This window comes from Diorhabda sublineata, chromosome 6 (genome assembly GCF_026230105.1).
Source record: "Diorhabda sublineata isolate icDioSubl1.1 chromosome 6, icDioSubl1.1, whole genome shotgun sequence".
Lineage (NCBI taxonomy): Eukaryota > Metazoa > Arthropoda > Insecta > Coleoptera > Chrysomelidae > Diorhabda > Diorhabda sublineata.
Window position 1 is genome coordinate 30486863 of NC_079479.1, and position 22970 is coordinate 30509832.

The 22970-nt window shown below is 31.1% G+C and overlaps 1 protein-coding gene across 1 annotated transcript in view; it reads right to left on the reverse strand.

The window, feature by feature from the left end:
• The window catches only part of LOC130445985 (uncharacterized), a 90868-nt gene that overhangs the window by 50094 nt on the left and 17804 nt on the right, over positions 1 to 22970 (reverse strand). Inside the window, exons 2-4 of the mRNA XM_056781930.1 lie at positions 20175 to 20381; positions 15631 to 15736; positions 3786 to 4087 (exon numbers count right to left, since the gene is read on the reverse strand). Of these exons, the coding sequence (XP_056637908.1) occupies positions 3786 to 4087; positions 15631 to 15736; positions 20175 to 20242 (476 nt within the window). The 5' untranslated portion in view covers positions 20243 to 20381. The remainder of the gene's footprint in view (positions 1 to 3785; positions 4088 to 15630; positions 15737 to 20174; positions 20382 to 22970) is intronic.

Consider the following 22970-nt stretch of genomic DNA (forward strand, 5'->3'; position numbering starts at 1 on the left):
ATTTTTAGGACCATGCCGCATTTTTATTCGTCAAATTTTGTGAATGTATTGTGTGGAATTATTTTTAAATGTGGAGAAATACTCCTAAAATCGACAAGTAGGTCGACGACGAGGAATTTTTCAGAAAAAAACAAAATGCCAGTTAATTGGAATTAAATGAAAGGTTTCGAACGTTTTCTAAAACGATGCAACATCTCATAGACATTATTGGAAACATGGAGCCATAAAGGTAGAAGTCCTTTCTCTAAAATTGAAAAATCATTGTGCCCTTCATTGGCCTCCTCCAATAGGAGATGCGTGTAGTATATCACAAAGCATTAAAGCTTTTCATTCTTTTTTTATTTGATCGAGACTGCTCAATAAAATAATTGAATGGACAGAAGATAATGGGAACCGATTTCTCGTACTGTTGCTCGAATAGTACAACAAAGGTAAAAAAAAATATAAATTAAAGACAGTTAGAGAATATGCTTGGTGTTCTATTGGGGCGTTGCTAAAAAAACATCGGCATTTTACAAAAACCGGCAAAATTTGATCCTGAAAACTTTTTTGTCTCATTACTAGATCATTTTAAACAAATTGTAGAACGCCGGCAAAACACAAGTTGCGATATATATCTCATTAGGCTTACTTAGTTTCAGGCATTTCACAATTTGCCGAATATTAGTTAGTCAAAACACACGAACTCGGTAATTTCACATTTGCACGTGAACAATAACATAACCTCAAAAAAGTACGATTATTTTAAGGTTCGTTTTGTGTATATTATCAAAAAATGGGAAGTAATCACGATGTTATTATGTATAAGTAAGAACCTATACGGTTCACTTAGAAGCAAAAGTGCTGTTCAACAAAATAATTACAACAAACTCACAGGAAAAACGATTCAATCAAGAAGCCTTGGACTGCTGCTCGAGTTAACAAAGTGATCGAAGAAATCAACAGCTGAATTAAAAGGCATTAAAAGAAGCAATAAACAGTATCACGAAAAAATATGATGTACCCTCTGTTGATAACATTAAAAAATTAGTGCCAATACTAAACACAATTAACCTATAATTTATATAATACCTACGGAACAATATTTTCACGTATTAGTGGAGTGTCCCAAAACTACGGGACATGGTGGGCGAGATAAAATGTTATTCGCGATAAAAAAATGAATATAACATTCCTAGAGATGCATCTGAAGCTTTTATTCCACTTTGCAAGAAAAAAACCTAATGGATTTTCAATCTGCCTCCGATGGAAATGAAAGGCTCCTCAATTATCAAAACCATGCTACCAAATTTTTGACACGTGTGCCACTTGCAGACAAAACGCGCTTCAGAAGTGGCATAAAAATTTTTGTACAATTCGGAGCAGAGTATAGATTGGAGAGCGGATATGGCCGAGAATTTACTGCATCTGTAATCAAAGAGATTGTTAGTTATTGGCCGTACAAAATCGTACAATTGTACAAATTCAATTTTAAATTGGAAATCATTTGACATCTATATCCATACTTCTGAAGAAAATGAATATTTATATCTTGTGGAGTAGATTTTCATAATTTACTTTATTTCAACTTAATATCCCTTCTGCCATAGGACATTTTTGTTAAATTTATTGAAGTTATATTCTCAATTTATCAAAAATATAAATTTTTTCCATATATTTTCCTTGTAAAATTGAATTCGGACTGTAGATAATAAAGATACGAAAAGTTTCTCCGTTTTTCTTAAAAAAAAGCAGCAACTTTAGTTGCATCAAAATTTAAAATTGATAGGAAAAGAATTCATGAATATGAAAATAATAGATTTATTAGAAAGAAAATAACTTTTCTTTTTACGTAATGGTATCAAGCAGATAATTGGCAAAAAAAGAATCTTTTCACCATGAGTCCCATGATATTGTCAACTAAACCACCTATTCAATTTTTACCTTCATTGTCAATTGTCATGCAACATTAGTCGCAGTTTGTCACTAATGGGTTAATATTCTGTCTTATAAACATGATCAAATTTGTACTGAGAAACTTCTACCCTAAAATCGGTTAGAAGGAATCATGATTTTCTCGAGATGTGATCAAAAATAGAGTGAATAATTTTTACGGCGACAATTTCTTAGATTAGATCTATTTCTATCAGTACGTGTGATACCTTAAAATTGAAATTAACTTGAACTTTTTCTAGTTTCTAAGTCTATCATACTAACATTAAGTTTTGATTAAAGTTGAAAGATAGAAAAAAAACACCCCCACAATATTAAAATATGTCAAGTGTAGCAACTTTTTTCAAGTGGTATGAGCGATTTAAAAGTGAAAATAAGGCAGTTTAAGACCTCGGTCCATGGTTTCTATAATCATTCTTACTTAAAATCTCCAATAGCCTACACCATAATATCGAGTTTTTTCAATGTAGAGACCTTGGCTCGCATCTTTAGAGCTTGTACGACAAGAAATATTTGTTCTATAACAAAATCCATGGTGTTCATATCTCATGTCATTTAATTTATGATATTTTCCACATTTTCTAACAATTTTTCGTTAAAATTTCAAGGAGGACACTGAAAAACACAAGCTTAATAACGCAAATTGTTCAAATTTTGGAAGTAGAAAAATGACAGATATCTGTTGGCAAGCTTAAAGGGGAATTCAATAATCAAAAATTCCGCCCTCTTCCATTTAAATTTTGAAGATGCATTTTCAGAAGATTATAATATTTATAAAGTCACTTTATATTGAATTCAAATTTCCAAATACGTACATTACATCCCTGTACTTGTCGAATGTATCAACCACCGTAATATCCGACTGTGTGATTTTGAATCCTAATATAATTGATCAAAGATATTTGAATACGGTTTTCGCTGTTGCCCTTTTAAGTTCCGGAAATACATACACTGTCGATTTTAGGGCGAGGATACTTTCTCCTTATATAAATCAAGTCGTGCATATATTATATTTCAGGGTTTATATTGTATCGTATTGTGTGATACGGAATATTTATTGGCAAAATAACAAGAAAGAATGTATTTTAATGGAATTTTTTTGTTTATTACCAAAGCTAAAACAAGAATTCTAGATATTGCCTTGTATCTATTCAAGAAATGTTGAAATGTAACCAGTGAACTTTCAGTACATTGCGTACATGGAAAATCTGTTAGTTCCCCAAAATTAGATCTACCTACAACGTGGAATTAAACTATCGAATTGTTAACATTGGATTTATCAATATTATACTAAAAACGCATATCCAGTTCCAAAATTTTCAATACTTTAGGTCATTAGGAGATTTGATGCACGACAAATTATATTTCAAGAAGTGACCAAGAGATATAATCGAACAATAAATAAAATAATGCACTTTTTTTGGATAGCTGAATAAGTTTTATAAACCTTAAAATATTTTAGTTACTTCGTTCAAATATGAGTAATAAACTCTTCTTTGAGGATCATTTTTAAGAATTATTGGGTAATAACAAAAATCTGGACGTTGGTTAGGGTCGCGGTTTCGGGGAAATTCGTGGCTACAATACAAATACATACAAAAACATATTATTGTTTTAAAAATCACTTAAGCTCGAATAATTAAAATATTGAACCCAAATTTTAGAAAGGCGTTTATGAAGGATCATTGTATGGCAAAAAGAATCAGGACGTTGCTTAAAGTCACGGTTCTGGAAAAACAAGGCCTCGAAATTAATCCAGCAATCACTTTACACAGGGATAGCTTTTCCGAGGGCACGAGGAATCTATTAAGAATATTAGGTGCACAACTATACATGAAAAAGCTAGTTGTTACCTTTGGGTAGATATGCTAGGAATTGGTCCCGTTTCCTGAGTGGTTTGGCGTCCCCAAGGCAAAGATCTTGCTAAGTCTGCTAAAGTTTCTCTCCGACATAATTGTTTTTGTTGTTTCTTTGTACTTCCACCCCATTCCCTTAAAATATCGGTTAGTTGTGCTAAGGAGCTACGTCTTCTCCTTGCAGGACCTGTCGTGGGTGGGGAAGTCTCTTGAGTTTCCGTAGGAGGTGATATGCTACATATTTGTGTTGCTGAATCCCGTCTGCCACCGAGTCTCTGTCGAATGGTGGACTCTTCAACCTACAATCATACAATACATTCAAATTTGGTGAAATTACTATTCATATATTCTCAATATTATAATTTTTCAGTATGATGGATTGTATTATTTTCATTAATTGTTTTGAGCTTATTAAGAATCGCAAGGCCATCAATGTATCAATCGTAAATTAACAACAAAGTATAAACGATTTTATAATTATAAACAAAGATTCATGATTTACCCTTTGAAGTAAATAATGGATGTCTCAAAATTAACGCAAGATTTGAATTAAATAGTCTTTTGATTGTAGTTTTTTTTATTGAATCATGAAGTAGATAAGATGGCATTCATGGCTTTGCATACACACTGGCAGTCCTCCATGACCATTCTGCATCGATGATGTTGAATGTCGTTAATACTACGTTGAATCTTCTTGAAGAGACGCGTTGTTGTGGGTTTGTTAACTTGGACCTGTGCTTTTAAATAACCTCTTAAAAAGAAATCCAATGGTGTTGAATTACTCGATCTAGGAGATCAATTCTGATCATCGAAATCATCGAAACGCGAGAGTATACGACCTGGAAATATCTCATAGTGTAATTGACGTCGCGATATCAAACACTGGTAACAGCCACTGCTTAGTATGGTATTCACACTAAAAAGTGACACGTTGTGGATGCATTTGGTTTTCTACAATCACAATTGGGTTCTCAGAACCTCAAAAGCGGTAATTTTGGCAAATAACAAACCCATCAAAACACCAATAACTAATCTAATATATAACATGCGCAGATGGCTTTAAACTAGGACTATATTAATATATCAAAGGGTCTAGGAAATTAGAACTTGAAGAAATTCAATTCTGTTTTTGGTAACCAAGATTTTTTTCTGGAAAATTCTTTTCAATAACAATCAACTGTTTTGAACATTGCTTGAATTCCATTACTAGACAAAAGTTAAATAAACAAACATTGTTTTGTAATTGAATCTAAATAATGAGAATAATCTTAAATCCGTTTCCGAACCTAAAAAAATTGGTTTCTAGGAATCAACGTAATGCAATCCACATGACATCTGGATTAGCAAGTGAGTTTTTATTGCGTATCAGCTGGGCAGCTAAAAATTGCGACAACCACCGAAAAAATTCACCAAATGGTACTGGACGACCATCGGGTTAACGTTAGGCAGATAGAAGAGGTTATGAAAAGAATGCATTTGCCAAGCGAAATTTACCAGGCTTCATTGATAAGATTGGAGCAAAATGGGTCAAATTTATAATTGAAAATGTAATGTAGATCCATCACTACATTCCTGAAATGCAAGAACAATCAAGACAGTGGATTTCAAAAAGCGACCACGTTTAAAGAAACAGAAAGTGCTTATCTATAAGGACAAATTGCACTTCGAATTGGTTAACCACCCATCCTATTCTCCAGATCTGGCCATCGTGACTTTTTCCTGTTTTCTAGCATCAAAATTGTTCTTGCAGTATAGACGACAGCTATGATATGGAAGATTTAAGAATGTTAGAGCTTAGTTAAGTCTATAAATTCAAAGGGAGACTATGCTGCAATAGTTTTTTTTGGGTCAGAAGATTTTCACATAAACCTCGTATATAGGAAAATGATACATCTAAGCACTTTGGGTTCATCTCTTCCTGATTCTGAATTTATAAATGTATTGGATAAATATAAACATAACTAACATAATAAACATTTTCCTCATGTTTCACATTTCCGTTATTTATTATTTGTAGTTTGCAAACAAAGCTCCGTAAAATTATTATTCAACAAGGATACATTTACGCTTTCCGGAAGTTTTTTTGGCTTCCACCCATGAAACACTTTGGAAATACTCATTTTGCTAATACCTTTTGAATCCTTTGTCTAAAGCTTTGAACTTATACTTAATCGAATCGGAAAGAGCCGCTCCACGAACTGTGAAATTTTTACTTCATCCGTCGGTTTTCATATTTTCAGTTTAATTCCTTATATTGTCGTTTGTTAAGTCACTCCAAAATTCTTTCTATATAAATTGATGTTTTAAAAGGACTTTTAGAAAATCTGAATCTACTTTATCCATTATTTTTGGGAATATATCCATTTATCGTTTGAGTCGAAAAAGATAAAACCAATGTAGTACATTTTTTTAACCATTAACAGCTATTTTTTATTTCTCTCTCTCCCATATATATATATATATATATATATATATATATATATATATATATATATATATATATATATATTTACAAGAAGATCCTAACACAATTTAAAACCACCGAATCTTAGCTAATTATTTCCCAGACGATCAATGTATAGATATTAGAAAGCTCGAAATATATTAAAGTTTGTACACTTACGTGTTTAAGAGCTCAAGAAGTTTGAATACTCTCTTCTGATTTATGATTATTTCTTTAAAGACACGTAAAAATTTCACGTTTCAACCAGATTATATTGATTGAATTTATCAAATAGAACAATAGATTTCACTTAAACTGTGTAGATCTTTATATCTTTGACAGTTTTCTCGTTCCTATGTATGTGAATCATTTCTGAAAATTATCTTTTTCTTGTAATTGATATCGTCTCAATAATTATCGAATTTTGATAATGGAATGTATGTTTTAATGATACCTCATGGTTTGTTAATGATTTGCTATCTTTAAGCAAAAGCTGCATTAAAAGAAAATAATTACACGGAAAAAATACTTTTTCTAAATATTTTACCAAACTAAAATCAAAAACACCCCAGAACAAAGAAAAAGGAGTAATATTATATATCAAGTACCTTGTAATGATTGTAACGCTGTTTACATAGGACAAATATCTTGGTATTTAGAAATTAGATTAAAAGACCATAAATAATAAAAAAACTGTATATGTATACATATATAAATATCTTCTTTATTACATCTTTTGAAATGTTAATGTTTCTGAATCATCTTAATTTCAGGTCTCTCCTGATTGGAAATTAGTATTTATTGACGCATGAACTTCAAAGGTTATTAGCGTTATCAGTTCAAAGTTTGTGATACAATTGACTGTCTTTTAGGTAATTAATCAAGTTTGCAAAATTACAATTTTTGTTCAGTAGGCAGGTTTTATTGTTTGGAAAGTTCTTAACTAGTCTTTCGTTTTTGTACTGTCAATAATAAATGTTTTACGCTTAGATTTTCATTATTAGTTTCACATATTGATGAATTTTCTCGGTTAAATAGATGTGAGTGTCAGTTTAGTGCCCTAGCCTTAAGCGATGTTATTATATAAATATTTATTTTCATCGAATTCGAGATTCAATTTACACAGATACAAATCAACTTAGTTATCAATTCCAATAAATAATATTATATTCAACCTTTAAGTATTACAAACTTCATTTTTACCAAATTTAATTAAAAATTACAAGATACAAGGCAATAAATTACACACTTTTATTATTTTCCAATTATAAACTTGTTGTACTAAACTAGTACACACTATAAAATAAACTCCTTAATGTTGTAACGATTTGTGGAATTTGCACAAAGACTTTATAGAAATTTGAAGAAGGTCTCTTGAAAATTCTTCAACAGATTCACTTTTTAACATGAAAGAATGGCAACCAGTATTCACTATAAAGAGATTTTATTGACAAGAAAAATCGAAAAAAAGCAATAGTATATTGTATAACAAGTGCTGAAAATAGAAGATTTTTTGAATTAAAGTTTATGGTAAAGTAACTACACTTCTGAAAATAAATTGCTGCTTTCGAACATAATTTTGAATTTTAAGCGTATCAGACTGACGTTTCTTTTCTGGTGCTGTAAGTGTAGTTTCACAAAATGGCAGAGGATTCTACAGCTTCTACAATATGTTTAGAGATTCTATCTTCTTACTTATCGATCGTTTACGTAACCTCCAGCAGTTACGCTGGACTGCCATCCCCAAAGCCATTTCAGAGCCAGAAAATCACTAGTTTTGTTGGCGACAATTTTTGCTGATGTACTGGTTTGCCGTTGGCTCGTTTCCGTGCTGAAATTTTCTACAAGGAAAAACTGTATGGAATATGTCAAATTTTATAGTGGCGTCGGATTATTTTTCCCAATTTGCAAAGCTGTAATGAAAACTCCCATATAAAATTCTATTACAAAAAATAGAACAGGAGCAGAAAACAGCGGAATCCTTTGTTACTTTTTCTTTTAACGTATTTTTTGCTTCGTCAAGCAAAAATAGAATTACTATAGTTTATTTTCAATACCTCATGCTTTCGATACAATATTAGAAAGACGTTTATTTGTTCACGCCATTCATAATATTCCATATTTGGTGATTTATAAATAAAAGTGATCATATTAAGTTTTCCATTCATTAATTTCAATCGATATAATTGGGTTCGTTTTCATTATTTTGTAAATCTATTATTCTGTTATCAACCTTCATCTCCATAAAGAGATGCTTGAATATTCCCCCAAAATCAATAAATTCGTCCTTTTCTGAACCCCCTCCTTTCTCTTTTTTAACATAGTTTAGATTAATTCGCATACCACCAGGAAAATTCGAGGTTATCCTTAAGTAATTGAATAAATTTATCTTTAAACTGAATAAAACAAATTTGAGGTACTTTTTTATTATTAATCTTTATTTAAACACATTCAAATCATTTAAATTTATTTATTGGCTCGAGTTTACGAATACTGAAAAAACAATAAATATTATATAAGGGATGTTAAGCCGCTAAAAGTAAGTTGAAAGTCTTATTCTGTATTTCTAGATGCATTCATAATAGATGAGTTAAAATCTTTACTGTTGATGGCGTAAGCAGCTTAATAAATATTTTATGACAAATCCTACCAAAATGACAATAGTTTACAGTAAAAGTTAAGAGGAAAATCGGAACATTAAAACTGCATGCAATGAATCAATTCTTCTTCAATGATCAAAGTTTTAAATATTAGAATCACAAAACACAGTTTTGTATTTATCTCTATTACACTAAAAATATCATTTTCGTGACTTAAATTAACTTTCCAAACATACCGAATATATGTAGCAGCCATCAATCAAATAATTCGTAGTTACATCATAATTTATAAAATTTTACTCAAATTATTTATATTTCAAACACTATTTGTTAATCAGAAGAAACCTAAGATCCAGACGTTTTATCAATTAAGTCATATAAGAGAGTTTAGATTGAGGTAATTGTGATTTACTCATAATTTTTCAAACGAATATCATTTTTCAGGAAAAAGACAAATATTGGTCACATTGTGATCTCGTCCAATTGATCCTGTTGAGTGAGAACGTCTATTCAATACCAAAATAAATATAGGATAACGAAACAAAAAGAAATATCTTTAGTATTATATCACAAATTCTATTTTCTCCAGCATCGTTTCCCAATAATTCCCTATAGAATTTGTATTGTTAACATCCAAAAGAACTGAACCCATTTATTTATTTTCAGATATCGGTTGTTGTCGGGCAGTTTCTGTTTGTTATGAATTTATTCAAAAGCGTTTCAATACATTGTCAATAAATGATGACGGGGCAATCCTTGATTAAAAATTCTTTCCTCGTTTTCAGCGAGAACATTACTGGAGAAATATTTCCATAAAACGATTCGATATTATACAAAATGCAACAACCACGAAGTACTCATCATTAATATTGCTGAAAATAAATTAGTTTTATATTTTGGAGAAAATTATCAGATTATTATGTTTTTCCATTCTAAGTATTAACATAACATTTGAAAATTCAATAGTTATTGAGGGCGCAACTATACAATGTCAGTTTCCCCAGTAGGCACCAATTAATTGATTTTAGTTTAATGGACAGAGATTAATTTTGAAATTAGTTGCAACCAGAGTTTCAGGGAATATAATGGTCTTGCAAATTTGCAATTATAGTCCGTATAAGTGAAACTTTTTTCTCTAAACTGAAAGTTGATTGAAATGAGGCTAGAAAGCTACAATCCAAAATATCCAGAGTCTGCATTCTGACACCGCCAAATCTATATGAATGAATTTAGACACTCAAATCATGTCTCAATATACTATATCAAACCTTGAGATGTGCTAGCATGAGCAATAATGCTGGAAACTTCTTTGGAGTAGACACAGCTAATCAGAGAGTTCAGATAATCCTGAAAATTCACAACATTAGCCTTTGTATCCTCGTTTTTCCTGTTATTTTCGGTACTTCGATTATTTTACTCTGTCTTTTTCTTATCATTACCGTTTACCGTTTCACTTGTACATATTATGTACTGCTATTTACCTTCAGTTTTATGTCTTGGCCTATTTCTTTTCCCCAGAATATGATCTTATTCAAAAATAGTGTATTTGATATATTTTTTTACTCTGTTCGCTATCTCTAGGTATATCTACGTTTCTATCTTCTGTGAAAATTATTCCCAGGTGTTCAAATATACTTTTTGTCGATTTATTATGAAGAACCTAGCATGAGACAAGCATGGGCCTTCTGTCTGTCGTTCTAATACATCGCTCCACTCAAACAGGTGCTAAATACGACTGGTGTCTGATATTTTAAACGGATACAGTCAACAAAAAAACCATTTTGATGCTATAGACATCACCGACCATTCGGAATACTGATGGCGCTTGGACAAAGAAGAAACTGCATACCACAAGTTTCGAACATATGAGAAAGCCTTCCAATTTATCTAATGACATTAAAAAGATTAAGCAAAAGTGCCTGATTAACTTTTTCGATGATATCGATAGTTTTAAGTAGAGACGACAAGTCTATGAAAACTAATTGCTTTTGAATTTTTCTGTGGCTATGTCTGCAATGGATAATACACACGCTCCGGTTTAAGCCTATCGCTTATTTTTTCAGTTGATCACATCGTAACTATTAAAAATTTTTATTAACATTTTAAGTCTTATTTAATCAGTTCCGTTAAATGTTTACTATGGGATCAAAGTTGGATTCAAGCAAAAAATTATTAGATTTGTTAGCCGTGAGGGTTTTCATTTGTTCAAAGTCAGATAGCGTATCTGGAATTGTAAACAATAATTCAGCGACGCTCTGACTAAATTAAAAACACACCTGATAAACAAGAATACTAACGGTAAAACAGCAGAACAATACAATGTTGGTTATAACAGTCGAAACTGTTTGTTTTTTTAGTTTTTTAATTATCAATTTCAGTTTATATTGAGTTTGGATCCTTGATGATAACGCGAATGTTAATTTTAGCATATCTAACCTCACACTCCATTCAACTTGCAGTTACATCAATTTTTGTTTGCTTCAAATTATTAATTTGAGAATTTAAAATGTATATAGTGCATCATTTATAATTTATTTTGTCTTAATATAGCCAATACCAAGTCCTTCTATTCAATTCTGAGGATCTATTTATTGATGACTTGATAAAAGTAGATTCTCAGTAGAACGGCTGAAAGCAGTGCGGTAAGAATTCAACTCTTCTTTGAAAGAGCAGAGTAAAGCGACACATACCCACGCTACAACACTTTTATACTACTGATAGTCAAAAAACATCGACAACTAGTTAGTTGTCTGTCACGACTAAATGCTGGAAGGGATTGAACGATTTTGACCAGACTTTCATTCGCAGAAGCTGATTTTGTATGCAGTAACTTCGGTTACTTTCATTTTAGGAAGAAGAAGGTAGCGCGAAGTTAAAATTCAAAACAATGGGCGCCAGCAGACAGGGGCAGGGAGGGCATACCCCCCTGGAACCGTGAGAGTTCAAAATAACTTAATGAACAAAAACTAAAAATTAATTAAATACTAAAACGGTGAATAAAAATTTTGTTTTATTTGCACATACTCAAAAAAAAGTTTCCGCAACTTTCGTTTTGCAAATATTAACATAGAGTCGGTTTTTAAAAGAATTTTTGTGATTGGTCAATGAAATCACTCAATAGTTTTGATATTTTTTCTTCTTTGTTAATTAAACTTCCTTTTTATTTTTCAATTTTTTGGAATTTCTCCTTTTATTATTTAAACTTCTTTCTTTATTATCATCGAATTAATGAACAATGATTTTTCATATATTCATTTTTTTGATCAAGTTTTCTTTATTTGTTAAAAAATAAACAATTACATTTATTTTTAAACTCTAACAATACTGAAATAAAAAGATGTTTTTTGATAATTCGTATTTTTTATAATTTTTTATTTAATTAAAGTAAGTTGCCCCACCTCCTATATAGTTTTCTGGCGGCGCCATTGAATGAAATTATATCATATATCTTCTATATTTCCACTATTCTTCCTCATGTTGGAGAGGGGTATGAGTAGTATTCACCGAGTAGTAGCGGACCCCGAAACTCAGTATTTATGTTGATGTTCACAATCGCAAATTTAAAAAAAAATTGTATGGATGAATGAATGAAAGCTTGAGATGGCATTTCCATCGTAATTTGCACACCAAAGCTTTGCGAGTGATATCATTCCAAAGAAATTGTATAGAAGACCGTATAATGCGGAAAATATGAGATAGTACTATATCCCATATAGTCCCATATTGCAATCTAATTTCCTTTTTGAATTCAAAAGATTGCAATTCCCTATTATCGTCAGTTTTGTTTTGAAAACAAGTCATAAGAGCAAACGTCAAGCAGATCTGTCATAGAACTAGCTGAGCTCTATTTAACCCGTGGCAAAGTCACGTGAGACAAATTTCACTAACGTTTTTGTTTTAACCCTATAATATGAAAATTCAAACATTTCTATATATGCTCTCAAATATAACTAATACAAAAATATACGAAAAAATCAATACAAAGTTATAAAAACGAATAATCGATTCACAAAGTAGAAAAATAACTAATACGCGATCCACACTCTCCAAAAACCTACAAGAGAGAACGCGAGTGCAAAAGTATGAACGATGCGTTCGCCTCGTCCTAATTATTTCTTCACGTGGCATGCAAAATTATCAAGTTTTAGTAAGTTCTTCTAACATAACGTACATTTTGCTAAATTCAAAGAGAAATAGCGAGTATCAGCTAGTCGGATATAATTTTTTGTAATACAAGTTACTCTCCGATATTATCACCTACCACCTAGCTCATATTTGAAAAATATTATTACCTCCACGTGAAAATTGATTAAATTTTCCTTTTTTTGTCGCGACATTGTTCTGTTTCTGCGGAGTTGTCAAGAGCTTTCCGTCTTTGACGTTATGAAAGCATGTTGTAATGAATAAAGCAGTCAGAGACGTTGATTTACATTCTAATATACAATTTTAACTAATTACAGTTAGGGTAAATGGGAGAGGGAGATGCTGATGCCGAATGAAACGGTAATTTTTTTTTTCGTATTTCATTCTACAGAAATCGTTGTGAGTTGATTTTGTAGAACCGTCCTCGGAGTAATTGAAACAACACGTGCTCATAATTTGCATTTGGTTACACATCGTTCGTGTTGCGCGTTCCTAATGTTTGCAAGAAAATTTATTCCCCTAACAAAGTGGCGTCTTTAAACTAAATGTATGAACTCGTTACCAGTAATACAAAATTTTTGTTCGACTTTCTTGTACATCTACCTCAGGGTAATCTTGGAAAACGTTGATGAAAATGGAGAAGAAATAAGTTAATTCAAGGAAGACACCCGCTTTAAGAATGTGAGAATAATATAATAATAAATTAGACAAAAAATATTTTAATACTTCATAATTAAATTTTAGTTTAAAAACTTGAAGAACACATAGCAAAAAAAAATCGCAAATGAGAAAATTAATACCAATATTATAAAAGGACGGATATTTTATATGACATTTTTAAACTAACTTTTTGTAACCAATTGATCTGAGTTTATACTTCGACTCATTAGAGATAACCGTAGAAAACAAGGAAACACAAAGTAGTATACCTCAAGGTTCGATACTAGGCCTAACTTTGGGAAATATCCTCTACGACTATGTCCTTAGCTTGGATCTGACAAGAAAAAGTAAATCACTTACAGATCCTGGCTCCCCTAATAATCATTGTTGAAAAGGGAAAGTAAATAAAAAAGAAAATAGATCTGAGTTTCCTGTGCTAATAATTTTTTTGGTTGCTGAAAAGTATTCACTGAATAGGACTTTCCTTTCCATTAATCCTCTCCTTCCCCAACTTCTTAGTAATCTCGAAATGGCTCACTACGTGAAGAAGTGGGTTTCTTATGTAGCTGAATGAAATATACATGTGGTACGTGTTTCAGGTCAGCATAACGGGTGAAGCTTTTAGCGTATAACCAATAGATCTAGGTTCAATCCTTATTCCGGGTCGTCCAAATTATTTTTCCGTTACCGTACTCTCTAAGTAAATTTTCCTTTTCCTTTATTATCCATTTCCACATTTACCTAACTAGCTTAAAATGGTTATATCGACATAAAGTATTAATTTAAAAATATCATAGAAAGCACGCTATTATAATAATGATATTAATCTTCCTATTTTATTCCTATGCGAAGAATCTTTTTATACTTTTTTATTTGGTTACTGCTAAAAGCGCGTTTTCCAATATTTTAATCTATGATTAATTTGTATTTTATTTTTTGCTTTATAGTTCAAGTTGCCATTCTAAGCTCGTCTTCAATATATACAGCTTTGTTGATTGGCTCGATTTTGTAAATCTGGAACTGCACGCTTACGTAGCCCGTTCTATCTTCCTTACTCTCATGCGAAAGATACAAAAAGAAATAATAATAATATAAGAAATAATAGTTTGTTTATAAGGTGAAGATTGAGATATAAAGAGCAAGAAAAAGGAAATAAATAATATTATTAAAAGATAGTTTTAATAATTTTTTTTTTGGATATTTAAAAACGAAGTGTCTATTGGCTAATTACAACCATAGAGACACGGACATTTTCAAATAAATGAGCCGAATGAAGCTTTATACGTGTCTCTAATTTCAGCCGTTAATGTTGTAATCATAAGCTTTAACTCACGGATGAATACTGTCCACGGATAAACACCATCCACGGATAAATACCATCCACGGATAAATACCATCCACGGAAAAATACCACCTACAGATATGCCATTTCTAATCCCAATATATTTTTTTCATTCATTTAGAACGAAATATACAAAAAATTTATTAATAAATAATTTGATTGTAAGAATAACCTTAGTAAGTCCGTGGCAATTGGATACGGATGATTAGGTTAGGTTAGGTTAGTTTTAAAATTTCTGTGTTTCTAAAATTAAAATTAGACCTCGGTTTTTTCCGGTGGTGATTTTGGATCATATGGTAAGATCTAGAGACACGGAAAAAAGCTTCATTTTGATTCGTTTTTATAAAAATTTCGGGGTCTATCTAGTCTAGTTAAAATGATGATGATATTTTTGTCAGAATCTTAGGCATAAATTATGTAGTTATTATTATAATTAAGTATTACACATGTTTCATTTTATTCCATATAATTCACCCTGAAATTTTTTGATTATATGCTTCAAAAAATCGAATGAAATTTTAGTGAACCTATATTAAGAATAACTTTATATAGCTTATTAGCATCACATCCCAATACTGTTTATTTTTTTTAGTATTGGTAAGACCTATTAACCCATTTTATTAAATAAAATTGATGATGATACAGATATTTTACCTGCTCTCGTACCAGATCATCCCATCCATTTCCTCCTTGCCAAACTAAACCAACTTGATGAGATAGAATTGGTAGATTGCATACAAAACAAATGGAGGTCATGGTCCTGGAAAACAAAATTTATCACTGCTAAATATTGTTCTATAACAATAAAATTGTAAACTAACTACGAATAAATTTCTACTATAAAAAAGTTCTACACCACATCTGTCTGCATCAAATACGAGGATTGGTACTTAAGTTTTGAGACAGGCAACTTTGACAATCTTCCTTGTGTTTAGCCCATCCATTTCTCTTATTGATCTCAATTTTCTTTCCCTTATCTTCGTTTACTGTTCTTATTATTCCCTTTTCCATAAAATTTTCCTGGATTCTACTTGTCATTTCGTATTGTTACTTTTACTATTGATTTTCTGATGAGTGTTTTATGTTTTTATTCAATGTGTGACATTTTATACTAATGATGGAACCAAAAACAAGGATTAGTTGTAATTTTTTCAATGAAGTGTCTGCGTATACGGTAAAAGGTAAACTTTCTAATTAAATATATTCACGAAAGAAAGTCACGATTAAATCATTAAAAGTTCCTTCTGATTAAGGCAAATTAAATAAACTATAAACTAAAAAAAGTGCAGTACAGCCTTCGACTCCAACGCCTCTTCAAGCTTCCAAAAAAAATTACTCCCAAAGATACTTTGATGAAGAATCAAAAATGGTGTAGCTCTAATCCTAAATCAATGGAAATATAGAGATTTATTTCAGAAATAGTTTGTTTAGCAACATCTCTTCCAATTTCATAGAAGCCATTATGCAGATTTAAGTTTTCATTTATTTCTTAACACTGAATTTGAGTAGGATAATGAGAGAATGTTTGTTTAACAATTTAACATCATTTCCAAATAGATCGTATTAATATTTTCTGATAGTATTGAAACTTCATAATGGATAAATCTATAATACTCCAATACGAACACCAATGAGGGCGATTAAACTGTTAAACCTCCATTTTCCTCGACTGTACTTTTTCCATTTGTTTATTCACTTTTTGATAAGTTGAAAATAAAAATAAAACATTTTGAGATAATAAACGAATGAACAAAATTAGAGCCGATCTCTCATCTGCTTCCGCCTCCGGTTCCGACTTCGGTTCCGTCTACATCCCTATTCTATGCTATATATAGATCTTTTAGCTCTACTAGTTTATTCTCACTATAAGTATATTCAATATTTTTGATACACCTATTTGTAGTGCTATTATCATTTATTCTATTTCTAAATTTTTATGTCCGATCCTCTCTTGTGTATATCGAGTCTTTTCTTCTCTATTTCAGAATTGCATTAACATTACTAAACACCCCATTTAACCCTAACATTCCACATTTGCATGTTTTTCCTCTTTCTTTCTACGCATTTTCTCTCAAGGATCTTTGAAACTATTAATCTTTACTAGGCATGTAGTTCGTGTTTTGATTTTATTTTTAATTCTACGTGTTTTTTGATTGAAGTTTCCTTTGATTATTTCTCCGTCTTTTGTCTCCATTTCTATGAGATGGTGTTGTTCAATCTTAATCTTGCCAATCTATCCATTCCCCTGCTGAGGTTTGATTTTCTCATTCTCTTTCCTAATATTTTCATTTGCTTTTTGGATTTCTGTTTAATTTGTTCGATTTCTGACATTATTTTGCATTCTCTTTTCAACATTCTACCTATCTGTTTATCCTCTTGCTTTTATTGGAAATGCATTCTTCTTATTTTTCTCTTTTTCTCTATTCATTATCTGTGCTATACCTTTGCTTACCACTTTGATAAATTACTTTAAGAAGTTATATCCAGTTATAACCTTGATTTTTTACTTTGAGTCATATTAAAAGTTAAGTGAATAATAAAATATTGAAATAAATCAAGTAGAAGCTCTAGGCATTATATATTTGAATATATTTCAAATATTTGACGAAAATGCGACCCTACATGAGACAAACTATGTAGGCATGCTACCTGTGCTAGCAATCGACAACTAAAGATGAAAAACAAACATTTCGAAAAGTTATTTTTATGTTGAATCGATTAGTCTCTAGCACTTGGGCCGCACCAGTCGAGATTTTTTTAGAAAATTTTATAGCGATCTTAGCATTAAATGATCCGTACAACGTAGTCGAGTTTGGCATGTTTAGAAATATGATGATTTGTTGATATGATTTACTTTCAAAAATTTATATCGCGTAGTTATATTTTCATCCAAAATGAGGGAAAGTTTTTGAAAGGGTTTATGGAAATTTGTAGAAAGCAATGTTATTTTTTAATTAATGAACATGAAAGTAACGCAAACAGCAGCGATAGAGGTCTTCAGAAATATATATGAAAATAAAAAATATATTTTCTACCTTTTTTAATAACTCTAGATGAGGCTGAGTCTACCAGCATGATCCCGAAACAAAACAAGAGGCTAAAGAGAGGTACAAACCCGATACTTCGGTTCCAATGCGAGTTAATGTCCAAAAATAGAATGAGAAGGTGGAAGGACAGTTTTTTGGGATGAAAAAGGAATTTTACGTATAAATTGTCTCTACAGTGGCAAACAATAAACGGGGAGCATTGTTGTTATCTAAATATGAACATTGCGATAGCTCAATAACATAATTATATAATGCGTGGGAAATGTCATCAAACGTTAAAACTTATTCTGGAACAAAGTATATATTGACTTTTGTCTTATAATCTAGCTATTGTATAAAGTTTTTAAAACTTTAGTACGCTTATTTTATATTCGAAAACAATGTTATTTGTTATATTCTTTGAGCGGGTCAAATACATTGTTTAGTTATACCAACAGAATTCAATCAAAATAGAGAGGGAATTTCCGGTGGTCTGGGATTCTGTAAACTTGATTTCGGTCTAAATATTTTGAAGACAGAACGTTCTAGTTCAATACAGTTTGAGTTCGGTTGTGTTTTGGAACATTTCTATGGCCTTATTATAACGGTTACTGCTCCGAGTATAATCTCAGAGAGTGTAGTTTGCTAGTCAATAACTAGTTAATTAACGACTGGAATTTCTATAACCAGGAAGTTGTTTAAGTTATTCCATTCAAGTTTATTTTTATTTATTTAGTCCTGATAGAAAATATATTATTAGATAATTTAGTTAAGCTAAATTCCTCATAAACAATATAATTAATAATTAAAGTGAAAGTAAATATTGCTTGCTTCCACTTTGAACTGTTTATAAATACAGGACATAACGGGACTTAATGCAAAAAATTCGGGAGTGAGTAGATGACTTGAAAGGCTGTGATATAGAAAAAAATTTCTCATACAACCCCTCGTTTCTGAATTATAGGCATTTAAAGTCGCATATTAATGTGAGTAATACGGGTGCCGCGTTTGTTCTCAATTGAACAAAAACAGCGACGTGCAGATGTTTCTATCGAGTGTTTGGTAGTGATTGGGTCCATTACTTCACACCCGAAACAAAAGAACAATAAAATCAATCGACTGAAAAGAGAGAAACGGCTCCGCATGGGATAATTTTCGTTGACTATCTTGAAAAAGTAAAAACTATCAACGGCTTGTATGGTACGAACTTATTGTAACATTTGAGTGATGAAATCAAGCAAAACGACCGTATTTGGGTAAGAAGAAAGTGTTGTTTCATTTAGACAATTCACCAGGTCACATATCCGTTATTGCAATAGCCAAAATTAATTAATTGAAGTTTGAATTACTACCTCATGCACCCTATTCGCCAAATTTAGCCTCATCGGATTATTTTCTGCTCCCAAACTTGCAAAAATGGCTCGGTGTTCAAAGATTTTCCGACAATGGAGATTTGTTGTCGGCAGTTAATGACTATTCTCATTATAAAAATGGTATCGAACTTATTAAACAATATATTTTATCGAAAATTGTAAATTCATAGTCAACTTTTTTGTAAGTTTTGAATTAACATTATTGAAAACATATTTTCGGTTATTCGACAAAATTTTATGAAGAATTATTTAAGTAAAAAAGTTTTGGAATAACAATGTTTAATCAGTGATTAGAATAGGCCAAGTAAACATGAAATATTATAATCTGTTTAATTATTTTTTCAAAGTGCAATATTTCCTTCGTATAAACGATGAGGATTTTTTTTTCGAAAATAATTACGAGCCAGACAAAATTCAATAAGTATCACGAAAATGTCTTTCAATTACTAAAAATTCAAATTACTGCTTCGTTGTATCCGTATTTCGCTGATAGAAATTATAAAAGAGATCTCGCGGCGTAGAATAATGTTGTTTTATTTTGTATTAATCATTCGTCGAAGTGAATGTGTTATTTCGGGATGTGATACAATTATGAAAGATAATATTATGCTGTACAAGTTTGACTGATTCCTAGTAATATGAAAAAGATAACCAAGAAATAGCGGAAAATATTTAATAAAGAAATAAACCATGCTATCGTATCCTAAAATAACCTAAATCGACCCCAAACAAGTGCAATCGTACAAAAATACAGTGATAGAAAATCAAGGAGAAAAAATAAATACTCAATACTACTCACCACCTTTTGAGGGTTATATCTCGGAAGGGTATGGGCTGAGGAAGATTTTTATAGGAAAGCCCCATCATAATTTCGAACGTGCAATCACCTCCTGATTTTTTTCGTATTAATTTTGAAATACTTTGTACAAATAAATCGTCCGGAAGATGTTGTGCTCAGTTTTTTCATTTTCTCCTGTACTATCTGAGCTAATTGTCCTGTACCAACCTACGAATCAATTTATAAACAAAAAACTAGATTTAGTTGTCAATATAAACATCATCAATCTGAGATTTTTTTCTTTAGTAAATGTAGTTATTTACTTTCTAATTTTGCAGTTGCAACATTCTAGGAAGTTCAAAGTGAAAATTGTCATCAGTATTTCATTGGAAAGACGTATTATTAAAACATTGTAATGTAAATATTTTTCCTCGGCTTCATTTATATCTCGCACTATAAAGAATGAAAAAAAAATTTCCTTCTAGCAGAAATGGATTTGGTACATAATCATCCGGTGCTCAACAAATAATAAATTCAGTGAAGGAAAAGTAGATGAAACCATTATATTCAAAAATATAACAACACTTTAGTAATCTCCATCTGTAAATTCAGCCGTCATGCCGATGCATAAATAATGAAAATATTTTGAGGAATCATAATAGTCTGATTGTAAAGAAGGAAATCATCTGTTACAGGGAACGCTTCCCACGAAAACCAGGTTATATATAGTGGGGTGAAAACTAAAACTAGAGGACTTTTCGACAATTGTGATGGGGTTGACCCGATCATGATCTGATCGTAATCATATGATATGATTCTGTCTATTGCAGACATGTAGGTAAATGCGTTCCATTTGCCTACGGTTTTTTTGAAGTCTAAAAATTATTTATTTCTTTTAAATGGCTTAGTACTATTGATCCTCACGTTGACATTGATAGGTTACTGAAATTAGCGGTTTATGTACTTTTCGGCACTTCAGCATAAAAATAACTTATTAGTGTTGAACTTTAGTTCAAAATCTATGTGAGAAGGTAAATCGTTGATGTACGGAAACTGTGATCGAAATCTCGTTTTTGGTTAAGATCTGCAATCAGCTGATAAGTCATCTACCAGATTATAGTTTCCGATGACGTTCCAAATAATATTGAAATATCAACATGCAGAATAACTCGCGCAGTTATATTAAGTACTATAGGACAATCTAGTTTTTTAAAGGCTTTAATAATAAAATTGGAAAAGCGTGGAGCTGATAACTGGATTTAGAAAATGCGTTATTCGCCCTTGCTTAACGATTCAGCATCCAATGTTGTTTCTAAGCCTATTCAAATTTTATTTTTCAATTTTCCGTATTATATTTTGTAGTTAATAAATTATGTCCCGTGGGATTCTATTCCTCAAATTTACCTATACGATTTTGTACCTATAAGTATTATAAAATACTGTTTCAAATTTCTACCTTCAAGAGAAATGCCTATAATGTTAAAATATTCATAGAGAAAGCCAGCGTACTCAAGTTATCCCAAATGGTATAGTTTTGGGACTAAAAATCTCATCATATATCATAAACAAAGCATGTCTTTCACAAGCACATATTTCATTTTTGAAAAAACATGGGAATTCGTACCAAAGTTTACAATAGATTTAATAAAAATGAAGAAAAATAATGCAATGAAATTTATTTGTTTTTTGTTGATCTCAATACATTAAAAGTTAATATAAACAAAGATGTAAAAGTCTTCATATCAATTAAATGATGAATTTACAAAAAGCGAACAAAACATTTAGAAAGCTCACTTCTATTTAAGAATGTATTTTCTATAAAAAAAAATAAGTAAATGTAATTAGCAAGAGTTTCCATGAATATGGCATAATTATCTAATCATTTGCAAATCGATTTAGCAGGTGTTAATCGTCCGTGGGTGCCGTTCACCGTAACGACTTCGGAAATGGTTAATAAAGTTCGTGCCTTTGTAATAGCAATCTCCGATTTTATGTGTGTAGGCAGTCTCTTAATGCCCTTTTAGGCCAGGCTGTGGATCATCTGTGCTTGATCAGAATACTATCAATACTAATACTAATAACGTATTCCATAATCGAATTTCTGGTTATAATTGCTACAAGTAACGGAATTATCTGAAAATAACTATTGTTGTGAAACGCCACACAAAATTTGTATGTATACTTGTAATCCACTCATGCAGATCACCTGTATTTATTTGAAAAGCTTCTATTCAACATTTTTTCAATAGAAATCGAATAGCGGCGTAACTTTATGAATACTCTGTATACAGATTTAAATGAATAAATGTCAAAAGCATAGTAGTCACAGAAACGAAAATATGTTGGAAGAAAAGTCTGGATAAATAATGTCATATTGGAAGAAGTCAATTGAGAACAATATGAAGAAATAACAAAAACCGTATGATCAAATTGATCTAAATAAATTTTGCAAATCATTTGCAGTGGCTGATTACAGCCCTGGATACATCTATGTAATCTCCTCTCTATCATATAGCACCTATATTCCATGGGATTTGAATCTGGTGAAAGAGATGACCACTGTAAAATATGGGACAAGCTGGAAGAGATTCCATGACTGAATAAAGCAAAAAAAAGAGATCTTTACATGATTTGTTTCCTCTAGTATTTTTCGTGTAATTTGGTTTTGTTGGGTATGGTTTTTGTGGCAACTGTATTCGCTAACATGTGTTTACTAAACATCTCGAATCAAAATGTAGAAACTGAATAAAAGCAATTGGTATAAGGATGGACTCAGCTGCGGCTACATAATTCTCCATCGGTTAAACAAGGCTCAGT